This window comes from Phlebotomus argentipes, unplaced genomic scaffold, assembly GCF_947086385.1.
Source record: "Phlebotomus argentipes unplaced genomic scaffold, Phlebotomus argentipes genome assembly contig_2, whole genome shotgun sequence".
In the NCBI taxonomy this organism is placed as follows: Eukaryota; Metazoa; Arthropoda; class Insecta; order Diptera; family Psychodidae; genus Phlebotomus; species Phlebotomus argentipes.
The window spans coordinates 8,515,421-8,528,600 of NW_026776162.1; the positions used below are offsets into that span (position 1 = coordinate 8,515,421).

At 34.4% G+C, this 13,180-nt stretch overlaps 1 protein-coding gene across 5 annotated transcripts in view; it reads left to right on the top strand.

The window, feature by feature from the left end:
* The window catches only part of LOC132264957 (dystrophin, isoforms A/C/F/G/H), a 209,724-nt gene that overhangs the window by 46,223 nt on the left and 150,321 nt on the right, over window positions 1–13,180 (top strand). For all 5 annotated transcript variants that reach the window (XR_009468550.1, XM_059765308.1, XM_059765310.1 and 2 more), the window contains 2 exons: window positions 5,097–5,302; window positions 8,666–8,771. Coding sequence is in view for 4 of the 5 variants with exons in the window: in XM_059765308.1 (XP_059621291.1) it covers window positions 5,097–5,302; window positions 8,666–8,771 (312 nt within the window). In the remaining variant the exon portion in view is untranslated. The remainder of the gene's footprint in view (window positions 1–5,096; window positions 5,303–8,665; window positions 8,772–13,180) is intronic.

The window sequence follows — 13,180 nt, forward strand, 5'->3', positions numbered from 1 at the left end:
GGAATTGTGTGCTTGTACGCAATTATTTCGATATGCTGAAGAGCACTCTGGAGTCGGTTATAATCGTGTATTTGTGTCAATTATTCTTCCACTCTTGACCAGAGAGAAATGTAAATCCATTTCGTCGCCTCCATTTCAACCCCGAAGGCTTTTCATGTGCGCCGCGGGAAAGAAACCACCGCCAAGGGGATGAGAATGTGAGCAGAATGATGTAAATTTGAACGTTTAGAGAAGTTTTTAGCGTCTAAAAAGACACTTTTGAGATCTTTTTCAACCCTTAATGTTGAATTGCATTGAATGGTGGCGAATTCTTGATGAATTACTGTCGAAACTTTGCTTACGAATAATAAATTAAATTATTTTCATAAACAGCTAAATTTTGTTCAATGAATTCTTACAGAGAATTTTTGGCGATGAAGAAAGACGTAAAAAGATAAATATTTACATGGAAAATTTGTATTTTGTCAATTAACTTTGACTGGTCGTTGCAACTTTACTTTCATTAAATTTTAAATAAGCTGTCAGAAATATTAATTCATAAAACTGCTTTGCAAGATTGAAATTATTAAAATTAACGAAAGTGCGCAATTCATTTTATGGGAAAGGCAAGAAAAGTTAGAAACAACACGTGAAAATCAAAAAAATTGACAGTAATGATGTTTTTGAGTTGATTAATATAAATTTATTGGATTTATCTTGTCATTTTTCCGCATTTTAATGCACCAGATTGAGGTTATGTCTTGTAAAAACACTAAAAAAAATATTTGAATACTCTAATATTCGTATTTTACACTAGCGCCACCAAACGATCGTTAATTTAAGCTGTGAAATGTGTAAAGTTGCAACACAAATTCATATCTTTTACGAACTGAAATACGACATACGCAAAGTTACAACGACTCAAGCAATTATTAATTATCAAAAAAAGAAAACTAATAGAAAACTATTAGAAAACTAACTTATTTTGGCCTATAAATCTTAAAATTGAATTTTGTAACCAGAAAAACACCGGAGAAACTCAAACTATGCGAACACTTTCACTCTCTGAGACTCACGCTGAGTCGTACACCACTTCCGGTCGTGATGTTTCCGCCTTGCGCATTAGGCAAAGATGGTTTAATTTAATAAAACATCAACGGGGGGATTGTCGAATGGGCCGAAATGTCAGGGAAAAAGAGCTTTTATGCGTGGTTTGTTATGTGTGAAAAAGTGAAATGCCATTTGGTCGTTATTAAAATGCCGACAGGGTGTGAGGGAGTCTTCTCACAACCCTGAATAGGCTCGAATGGCGTGAAATGGAGCCAATGGCGAGAAGATTCTGGGTCGTGCTGTAAAATGCCATTATCCTTTCATATAATTTTCCCAGCGAATCCACCATCAATTGCTTCTGCTGTTGCTCTTTTTCGCCCAAAAATCACGCTATTCAACATTTTTTTTTCTGCTGCCTCAATTTCGTGAGCAATTTCGCCACGCTTTTTTTTTCTTCTTCTTCCTCTCCTTTTATATTTATATGTGTGTTTATTTCTAAATTCTATTTGCTGTGTTTCTGTTTGTTCTCAACATTTCCGGCGGGGGTGAATTTCCATATTTTCACTCTATTTCTACTGGCATTTTTTTTTCCTCTGTCCTTTCTTCCTTTACATTTGGCAGAGGTTGAAAAAAAAGGTCCTTTTCGCGAGTGGTTTTCTTTAGAGAGAGAGAGAAAACTTCATGTTTAAGCTATGATGTGTATTTTCTCCCATTGACACAATGCAAAATTGTGTGTTGGGGCAAAAATTTGTGGGGTTTCAATTGAGTTTCTGGCTGGTGAATGAATGTGATATGTTATTTTTCAATTTTATTTCAAACAATTTCCATCGAAATGGACATTTTTTTTTCACCCGCCAAAAATAGTCAATCAAAAATTTCCCTCTTTCATTTTCTGATCAAAAAATCTGTCTATTTTGCGTGTGTTGTTAATTTTTTTTCCACTGGCTTCATCAATTTCCCATTTCACTCTTTTTCTCTGTGGAATTTGATCAGGTGAGAGAGAGAATCGAAGAGTGGCGGCCAAGGGGAAGATCACTCGCAAGTTGAGACCATTAACTTGCTGATTATTCAATCTTTTTTTCGATTATTTGTGATTATTACTCAAATTTTGATTATTTCGTAGAAAATTCTGATAATTTTCTGAATATTTGATTAAAAATTCTGTATTTCATACAAATTCTGATTATTTTTTTTATTATTTTCCAGAATATTAAATCAAATTTTAAATATTCTGATTAATTGATTGAAAATAATTTATTTTTATTCATCATTTATTTCAGAATTTCATTATTGAGATTTTTATATAATTTTACTTAGGATTTGTTTGTTTTTTTTGATTATTTTATTCAAAATATGATTATTTTTGAAAATACACTTGAGAAAATATTCATTTGTTTCTAATTATTTAATTCAGAATTTGGTTATTTTGTTTTTTTTGTGATTTTTCTCGGGAAAATAATCTTTTCTTTGATTATGCATTCAAAATTAGATTTTTTTTTCAATTTTAGTTGAGAAAATAATCTTTTTTTATTATTTAAATCATAATTTGATTATTTTTCAATTTTTTTTTCAATTCTACTTGGGAAAATAATCATTTTTTGATTATTTTACTCAAATAATTAATTATTTGATTAGAGAAAAATTAAGTGTCCTCAAAAATTGCCTTGTGATTTGCCCCTTGGTGGCGGCTTTTTTTCATGAATGGCACACATAAAAATAGACGCGCCTTGATGAATGTTGTGAGACGGATTTTTTTGGAGCTGAGCCTTGAAATAGAATATCCAAAACATCCGGCTTCTGAGGTCAGTGACATGACAATACATATTTTCAGCTGCAGATGCTGGGATTAAAGGGTGGCTTTTTTTTGCCAGTCTGCGGACTTCTCAGCGGGGAAAGTCCAAGGGAGAAATATATGGTTCATCAACTGACCTTATTCTTCTGGATTACCATCAATTTTTCTACTCTGTGCAGCTCTTAAACCTTCAAATGATGGTTTTTATAGAAATGTTTTCAGTGGAATATTTGTCTATTTAGCTACAAATCTTCATTTTCAGACTATTTTTTTTTTAATAATTCTGACTGTTTCTGTGCAGAAAGAAATTTAGGGGTTGTTTTTGATGCAGTGATTTTTTTCTTGGGACAGATACAATTAGATACAATTTTATTCCTTAATTTCTAAGTTCGGGAGCGTGGAGATCTTTGGTTGGTGGCCTTTTATCGTCTTCAAGCTCTGCAGAACGATTTTCGTGTGTGTTCCGAACGTTGTGATGCGTTTTTCCTGTGCTCGCCGTGGTCGCCATGAATGGAATGGTCCTCAATCTGGATGTCCAATCCGGCTGGGCAGATGCATGTGTCATCTTTATTAGTTTGTGGGTTGTTGCTGATTTGCTGGCGGCATTGTCTTGCTGATGGACTTGTCCGTGAGGCTCTTTATCCGATGCAGCCTATGATTACCCCAGAAAATTGCTTCCCCCCATAACAATCCAGTTCTTTCCTTGATATTTCCAAGTATTTATCCATTTGTTATATCTTTGTCCATGGCCAAATCGATTTATAGCGTTTTGCGGGTGTCAATTGACCAAATAATTCCCAACACATGAATGAATGCTTTCCTTATATTCCTTTTTTTCTGGCCAAGGGAAACATTTCCATTGAAGTTTTACAAACCTCAAGTTGGAAATCAACAGTCAGTTTCGTCTGTTGGCATTAAAAATGTCTTTTTATTTCCCTTGCCGAGTCAATCGCTCACAGCATTCAGAAGGTGAGGATTGAACCCGGGACCTCTGTGTCATTAAGCGAAAGCGCTATTGACTGTGTTAAAAGGCCGCTTCCACCTTTTTTTGTATATACAGGGACAGAGCGCAAGACCAACTCCAGTGAAGCGTATGTTCCAGCTGGAAAGGCTTATTTTTGCACTCTGCTGTGTTCAAACATTTGCAAGCGGTGGGATTTGAACACACGACTGTAGCATCGAGAGTCAAACACGTTGACTATTGAGCCACAGCCGCCCTTTTCTTGGGACAACTCGGAACTTGTCAAAGATTGATTTTAAAAATATTTGCGCTTTTTTTTAACGAATTAGAAAGGTTAAATAATATTTTAGGTTGATTTTAGCAAGAAATTGATTTTAAAATTCTCAAATATTTTTTTTTATTAAAAATATCTTAAGGAAAAACATTTGAAATATTTTTTTTTTAATATCAGTTCCGAAATATTCTAAAAACAATTGTAAAATATACCAAAATTAACTCAAATTATTCTGAATTTTAGTCCTTCTTTTTCTTAAAAAGAAAAAAAAACCTCAGAAATTGTAAAAATTTGAATTTTTTTAATTCAATGTTTTATAGTTTTTTTTTTCATCTGATTTAATTCTTGTTCCAAAATTTCTCTCTCTGTTTGGATTAATTGAACGTTTGATGATAAAAATTAGTGTTAATTATTGACGAGGATAATTCCTCCTTTGCCTGCTAATAATGCTAAAAATAATATTAATATTGCGTATTTTTGCCTGAAAGCTTAATATCGCATAAAATGGGTTTATTGAGCTTCCGCAGATTAAATTTTTTGCCAACAAATTCGCCCTCTGGCGACACAGACTTCAGAATTTCCTGCGGATTTCCGTTCATTATAATGAATTTCATATCTTCGTGACGAGAAAGTTCTTTTTGTCTGAAGCTGCAAATTCACATTTCGATCATGTGTCTTTGCGTGGGGGGGGGGGGGGGTGGAAAAGTGAGATTAATCCACGTGCGCACGAGGGTGAGAAGGAAGGAGGGAGGAAAGTGTGATAATCCCTGTTGAGGTGGATATAAAATGACCAGAAGAAATCTTTGCGTGTCTCTCTGGCGAAGCGTCTGGAGGAGTGTGAAAATCTCTTAAGGCCAGCTCACAATGACTTGACACATGTTTCGCTTTGGGGGTTTGTGGGTGGGAAATATGTGTTTGAATTATGCCAAGAAATGATCATGACAGAGGTATTTTGTGTCTCTGACAACCTTGAATTGCTATTCCGCAGGAATTTCTATAAACGGCGTGAAATTTCATGGTGCGCTTCTTGTCTTTTGCAGACTCTTCGGAGCCTTACATTCCTGGCTCGTTCACCGCCAAGGCGAGGGCAAAAGCTCTCGGGACTGGAGCTTCTCTGTCCGCGAGCTTTGACAAGTCCATCCTTCAGATCTCCGACTGGCTGAGCCTCGAGCGAGACATGCTGAAGGGCCAGAGTGTCTTTGTTGGCGACATCGATGCAATTCTCATGGCCATTGACAAGCAAAAGGTGAGTGAATGTGATTTAGCATGCGAGCAAGAGAGAGAGAGAGCGAGAGAGAGAGAGACTTTTCACCACTCACAGAACGAAAGTCGAGACACATTTGGTGTTTTCTCTGTTTTCGACCGGCTAAAAAGTTCCTTTCCGTGGTGAATTTCTTCTCTGAAAACTTTTGAAGGTGCTTGTATTGATATGCTTTTGGCGGGAAAAGCTCTCTCTCTCTCTCTCACACACATATGCTGGAGAACATGATGAAGAGTCATTTTGGGGAAAATTTCGCAATTAACCGACAAAAGAGTGCTGAAGAAATTAATTTATTGCCATTAAAAATATATCGAATAATATTATGAGATGAAAATTTAATCAGCAATTAACGTGTGATTTATTTGAATGACTGGCAATTGCCGTGAATACTTTTGTGCCAAATTGCTCACTATATATACATAACATACATATGTATGTGGGCTAAAAGGTGTCTTCTCAAGAACATCCCTTCGCAAAGGGCGGGGGTGAGTTTTTGGCACGTGAATGTCTTTTGGGCGTGAAAAACGGACTAAGATTTTAACAAGGCGACAAGGGAAAGTGCCGTGTGTATGTGTGTTGATGGGGCGCTGCGTATTGATTTTTCCACCCTCACCCCCCACCCCCACATACCTTACACGTCTTTGATAAATGCCACTGTGCACAGTGTGTTATTGTTCAACATGCTTTGGGGTGGTCTTTTGCTAAACCATCGGCGGCGGCTCGAGCGAATTAGAGGTTTTGGTCGTCGGTGGCGCTTTTTTTTTCCACCCCCTGCAAACACACGCTTGGGCGGCGGGTGTTGTGAATGTGGGCAAAAACAACCCCCAAACACATTCCCACCCCTTCGTGTGTGCGGCGCGCGAAAAATGATGATTAGATGGCTGGGCAGAGCGAGAGAGAGAGAGTGGGCGAGACGCTCTCTCACCCCTTCTTTTTCGCCGCTTGGCACACAACAAATTCTCTGCGGGTGGCGATAAAATGCGTGCGTGCAGTGATAATAAATTTTGTTTGGTCTAATCATGTGGTTTCTCGATAGTGTGGATTTTAGAGTTTAAAAGGGTCACAGGGTTGTAGGTTGTGAAATGTACGTGATTTGGGGTGAAATGCTGTACTTTTCCGATTGGCAAATCAATATATTATTGGCCTGAGGGAGGAAAAATATTCAATGGAGTGAATTGTTTGCTTAAAGGTTTTAAAGCTGTCAGAATTTTTGGGGATTTTTCTGTTGTAGATTTCGACGGGTGAATAAAAAACTATGAAAAGCCAAAAACACAATTTTTCAGCAGAGCGAGTTCAAGATTTCGCTTCAATATCGCTGCAAAATTTGCCAAATTTATCTCAAAACGCCTTCAAATCGTCCGTTAAAGTGTAAATATTGCTCTGAATTTATGATTTTGTAAATATTTTAGATGATTTTATCAGTATTTATTGGAATTTTTGACTAAAATATGGTGAAATTAATGAAAAATCTGAAAATTTTAATTTTTCAAAGTCGCTTTTTATTAGTCTTCGAGTTGATTTTATCGAAAATAGTTCTAAAAAATCAACTTTTCATACTTCAATTGAACCATTTTCTTAATGTTTTCAAGTGAAAAAATTTAAAAGATATGAGAAATATTCATTTAAAGTCCAAAAAAACATTTTAGGATAATTCTGAAAATCTACAAATATTTTCTAAAAAGACGTTTTATGCATTTGACTGCAATTTTTGAGACATTTTTCTTGGAAAAATTGTTCAGCGTAAACAATGAAAATTCGACTTTTCATTCGCAAAACATGACAATTTTTTTTCCATTTGTGCTTTTTAGATAAATAAGATTTTTTTCTATTGTCTCATAAGATACAAATCTTAAAATTCTTGTACAGAAAGAACAAATAAAAGGCTTTTCAAAAATACATAAGACGAAAACTATGATAAATCGACTTTTCATAGTTTTCCATTCACCCGTCGATTTATAAATTCATATAATGAATATTAATTGAGTTCAAAATTCAGCAAAATTCAAATTAAGAGGTCGTTGCTAGTTTATTTTCCTGACATATTAAATAAGCTGTCAAAGTCAATATAAATTATTAAATGCATTGAATTGCATAGACAATTCGTAACTCTTACAAATCGAAATACGAAATCTTTTATTTTTCGCCTCGTTGCAATTTTACGTTTTCATAGCTTATATTTGTGGTCACCAGGCGGCGTTAGTACAATGTACGAATGCATTACGAAGATATCTTGATTTTCATGTGAATTTTCCGGCTTTTCTGGTCAATTGACGTCAGACGGCAACGTTTGAAACATTTCAGAACTTTTCAGAAGATAAATTGCAACAAGGTCTTACATAGACGTCTTTATTCATATCTTGTAAGATAAAATGTCAAATTTGTATTATAAGATATTGACGTTTCACAAAATTCCGCATTTGCTGTCTTTGCAAACTTCGTAAACAATCAATTATGATTTTGAAAAAATAAAATGAAGAAAACAAGATAAAATTCCACAATAAAATTTATTAAATTGACATCTTATTGTCTATGGATGAATGGAAAATCTCTTAAGCCGATTATTATTACCAGCATTTTTGCGTGTAAAGTTGAATGACGAAGTCAATTTTAGTCTAATGAAGCCAGTCAATAAATTCAGAGCCTTATTATTATCCTCATAGAAGAGAAAAGCTCCTTTTGCGGAGGGGCGGAATGAATTATAAATATTCTCTGGGATGGAATGGCAATCACAATATAAAGGGACAGATAAGACAGAAGATATTTTCTGAAATGTCGAGATTAATATGGCATTTTCCTTGTGATTCACTGGAAAGATTCTCTAACTTGATTTGACATTAAGGTATTTACAATCTTGTCTTCTTCGGCACAAGGAAGAAGAAAAAATTGAATAAAACATTTTTTTTTTCTTCTCTCCATCATGTTTGGGAATTTTTATTCTTTTTCGCTGAATTTTTGATAATAATGCTATTTTCTCTGTCTATTTTTTGTTGTCACACAACAAAATTCCCATGAGATGCGAAAGAGAGAAGCGAAATGTGTGACAGAAATTCGATCGGCAAAATGTCTCTATATTGTCTTTGGGCGAATGACGACGAAGAAGAAGAAGCAGAGGAGCTGGGAAAATATTTTTCCAGGCCATCTATTGAAATATGATAATGCGAGAGGAATGTTTATCGAGGGAAAAACCTCACGTGACTTGTCTCTAATGGATATGATAATTTTGCAAGAGATGGCTTTTGGCTGTTTAATGTATTTTCACGTATCATATTTATGATATGATGTTGAATTTTGAGCCCCAAAACGGAGAGAAAATCAATTAAATCTTCCATGTTTCTTCTTCATGTGCAGAATGTGTTGCGAGAATTGGAGTTCAAGAAACCTCAACTGGATGAATTGGTTCACACTGCAGAGACACTTAAGACTGACGCCAATCGTCTTCAGCTCCAGAGCAAAGGTGAGTTTTGTTAATTCATGTGCAACTTTGTCTCCTTTATCACTCTGTATCATCCTGGGCGAAAGGAAGAGAGTGAGAGAGAGTTAATTGAATTCCGCCCAGGATGGATTTATTGTGAAGGAATGCAAATTGGGCGCGAGATTATGCTATATCGACGGGTGAATGGAAAACTATGAAAAGTCGATTTATCATAGTTTTCGTCTTATGTATTTTTGAAAAGCCTTTTATTTGTTCTTTCTGTACAAGAATTTTAAGATTTGTATTTTATGAGACAATAGAAAAAAATCTTATTTATCTAAAAAGCACAAATGGAAAAAAATTGTCATGTTTTGCGAATGAAAAGTCGAATTTTCATTGTTTACGTTGAACAATTTGCCCCCAAGAAAAATGTCTCAAAAATTGCAGTCAAATGCATTAAAAACGTCTTTTTAGAAAATATTTGTAGATTTTCAGAATTATCCTAAAATATTTTTCTGGACTTTAAATGAATATTTCTCATATCTTTTAAATTTTTTCACTTGAAAACATTAAGAAAAAGTTCAAGTAAAGTATGAAAAGTTGATTTTTTGTATAAAATCGACTCAAAAACCATTAAAAATCGACTTTGAAAAGTAATATTTTCAGATTTTCTATTAATTTTGCCACATTTTAGTGAAAAATTTCAATAAATACCAATAAAACATTTACAAAATAAAAAATACAGAGCAATATTTTCACTTTAACGAACGATTTGAAGGCATTTTGAGTATTTTGAAGTAAATTTGGCAAATTTCGCAGCTGTTTTAATGCAAAATTTTTCACTCGCTTTGCTGAAAAATGGCAATTTTTACTTTTTATAGTTTTCGAGGCACCCGTCGATATAGAGAAAAGCTCTTTTGGGGTGGAAGATAGTTACACAACATAATATATAATGAAGCGCCCAAAAGGGGGTGGTGGGTTTTGTGATTAAAATGAAAATGACATGAGAAAGTTTTTCAACCCTTTTGCATGTTCACACACACGCTGTGAAGTTTCCAATTTTTGCATGTGTTCAAGCAAAAGCTCCTCACGCAAAGGGAAAAATTCAAAAGGTGTTCATGAAGTGTGTAGTGAGAATAAATTTCCCAGCGACTGATGACTTTGTGGTTTGTCGTGCACGAGAGTTTCTGTGTGTGTGTGTCGATAAGGATAAAAAGGGATGTTTATGTTGCTCTAATTAAAAACATCAAGTTTCTCTCAATCTCGGCAACAAGTTTTTGGTGGTTTTTTTTTCTTCTTTCTTTCTTCTGTGTTACATTTTTCATGAGAACATGAAGAGATTGAAGTGCATTTGTTACTATATTAACCCTCTAAAGAGGGGCTTTTATGTCACTGCAACTCATTATCATTGTCGTCGTCGTTGTCGTACAGTGTGAAGAGATGCTCCTTGAAGCTCTCAATCCTCGTTCTCACACATATTGAGGGTATAAACAGTGGCTGCGGATTAAATAATGCACCTTTCGTGGCGGTTTTTAGTTTGAGACTTTGTATTGATGCAAATTCAAATCAAAATGTGATATTTTAAGCTCAAATTGCTGATTTAAAACACTTTTGAAGCTCAGAATTGTTCATTTCTCACCCAAAAATAACCTCAAAATTACATTTTATGACTGGAAATCATCTGAATTGAGTCTCAAAGCTTGAGAATTTATCAATTTATCATGCTTTTGGTCCAATATTATTGGAAAAATTATAATTAGCAATGATCAAGGGGGAGATAATACAGTCAGAAGTGGTGTACAGCTCAGCGGGAGTTATTAGGAAGTGGAAGTGTTGAAAAACTTACAATATTGTTTTCCTGTGTGTTTATTTTACTGCCTAATCTTCCGAATTCTTTGAGTTTCCTTCGATTTTGACGCAAAATCAATCATAAAAATATTTTTTCTAGGTTATGTAACGAATCAGGGACAGATTTAGTGAATAATTCACATTCTAACACATCAATTCTTATGATTAAGTCATAGAGATTGGCAGAATTAAGATTTTGCAACCTTTGATGCCAAGAATCACGCGCAAATTGTATGAAACTCGAACATAACCTCAAAAATATAGTCATTTGGAGCTGAAAAATGGTTATTTAGAAAACTTTCTAAACTTAGTTCATTGAAAAAGCATATATTCAAATGATCTTGTGATATAGAAAGCGTCGAAACGGACTTTTTGAAGATCTTTTAGTTATATTTTTGAGGTTATGATAGGAAAAGATGTCCAAAAAGGTGACTTTAAGTGGATTCTTGCAGAAATATTGGATGAAAACTTAAGAGAGTCTAAAAACTTCGAATTCTAGAAGTGTTTGAAAGGTGGTGTACAGATTGAAGGCTTACTATCTCCCCCTTTGGCAAGGGTAAAAGCTCAAATTGTCATTGAAAGACAACTGGAAAATTTAAAATTCGTGCTTAATAATTCAATTGCAGTTCAATGCAGTTGATAAATTGGATAAAAGTGTTGAAAATCACGGGAAAAAAGCTCAAAATTAAGCTCAAAAGTGATCAGAAAACTTCTACCTAAAGACTTTATTTCATTGGCAGCAACTGTATATATTGTCACACTTTCTAGCCATGAATTTTCAGGAGTTGGGGATGAAAGTGTAAATAATTCAGTTGCAAAGTCACACAGAGAGAGTGAAAGAATGAAGGCAACGAAGCTCTACATTTGCGAGAAAATGCTTACAGTGAGGGTGGAATGAAAAGAAACGAAAAAATTAAGAGATAAGCTGTGTTGAATTGTTTCCATTTGGCAAATTAAATTTCAAGCGATCAAGAGATGTGAAAATTGCAACCAATAAAGGACAACAACTGTGCTAAGCTCTCTCTCTCTCTCTGGCTGTATTTCATCTTCTCTCTCCCCCTTTTTTTCGCCACCAAAAGCTCTCTGCATGAACTTTGAAGTGGTTTCCAGGACTATGTGTACATATTGCTGGCTTTGCCTCGCTTCCATGATAAATATGAGGCGTGCTTTGGCATAATAATGACGAGAAGAGGGGATAATTAGTGAAGGAGGATCTCACTTGAGAGCTCAAATTGCACACTTAATCCATATTGCATCGCTATATATAATACAACTATGTATAAGTTTACTGCAAGTGATGAAGCTTTGAAATACAGTGGAAAAAATCGATTTTCTCCCATTGAATACTTTCTCATTTGATTAATTGTGCACACGATGAAGAGATTATTTTTTAATCATAAATCATACTTGAGAGCACTTTTGGGTTTTATCATTTCGACGGGTGCCTCGAAAACTATCAAAAGTCAAAATCGCCATTTTTCAGCAAAGCGAGTTCAAAATTTTGCATTAAAACAAGTGCGAAATTTGCCAAATTTACTTCAAAATACTCAAAATGCCTTCAAATCGTTCGTTAAAGTGAAAATATTGCTCTGTATTTTTTATTTTGTAAATGTTTTATTGGTATTTATTGAAATTTTTCACTAAAATGTGGCAAAATTAATAGAAAATCTGAAAATATTACTTTTCAAAGTCGATTTTTAATGGTTTTTGAGTCGATTTTATACAAAAAATCAACTTTTCATACTTCAATTGAACTTTTTCTTAATGTTTTCAAGTGAAAAAATTTAAAAGATATGAGAAATATTCATTTAAAGTCCAGAAAAACATTTTAGGATAATTCTGAAAATCTACAAATATTTTCTAAAAAGACGTTTTTATGCATTTGACTGCAATTTTTGAGACATTTTTCTTGGGGAAAAATTGTTCAGCGTAAACAATGAAAATTCGACTTTTCATTCGCAAAACATGACAATTTTTTCCATTTGTGCTTTTTAGATAAATAAGATTTTTTTCTATTGTCTCATAAGATACAAATCTTAAAATTCTTGTACAGAAAGAACAAATAAAAGGCTTTTCAAAAATACATAAGACGAAAACTATGATAAATCGACTTTTCATAGTTTTCCATTCACCCGTCGATTTGGAAAGATTGACATTCTGTGACGCCACGTGTCTTGTGTCAAGACCAAGCCGCGATCTCAATTCGTCCAAACAGTTGATCGTCCATTTAACATTCCTCATTTTAATGAAAATTGATCTGTAAATTCAAGAGCTTCGCATAGTTTCCTCTTCACCCGTCGATTTGGAAGTGAGCGAAGAAAAAAAGAGCTCTTTTAACTTCATTTCACGACTCTCTTTGTTGAATGTGATAAAAAATGCACATTATATGCGAATGTTTTATGGTGTGAAAGTGTGAAGAGTAAATCTCCGCAGTATTATCCTGATGGCCACTTCCGTTCTGTTTGGCACAATTGGGGGGGAAAGTTTCTGGTGAATAAACTCCATCTCTTAATCCCTTATCTCTGTCCAAATAGGGTCGCATTTGAGTGCCATTCGCTTCCTTTGCAGTCAATGATTGTTGATTATATGGTGTAAAATCAGTC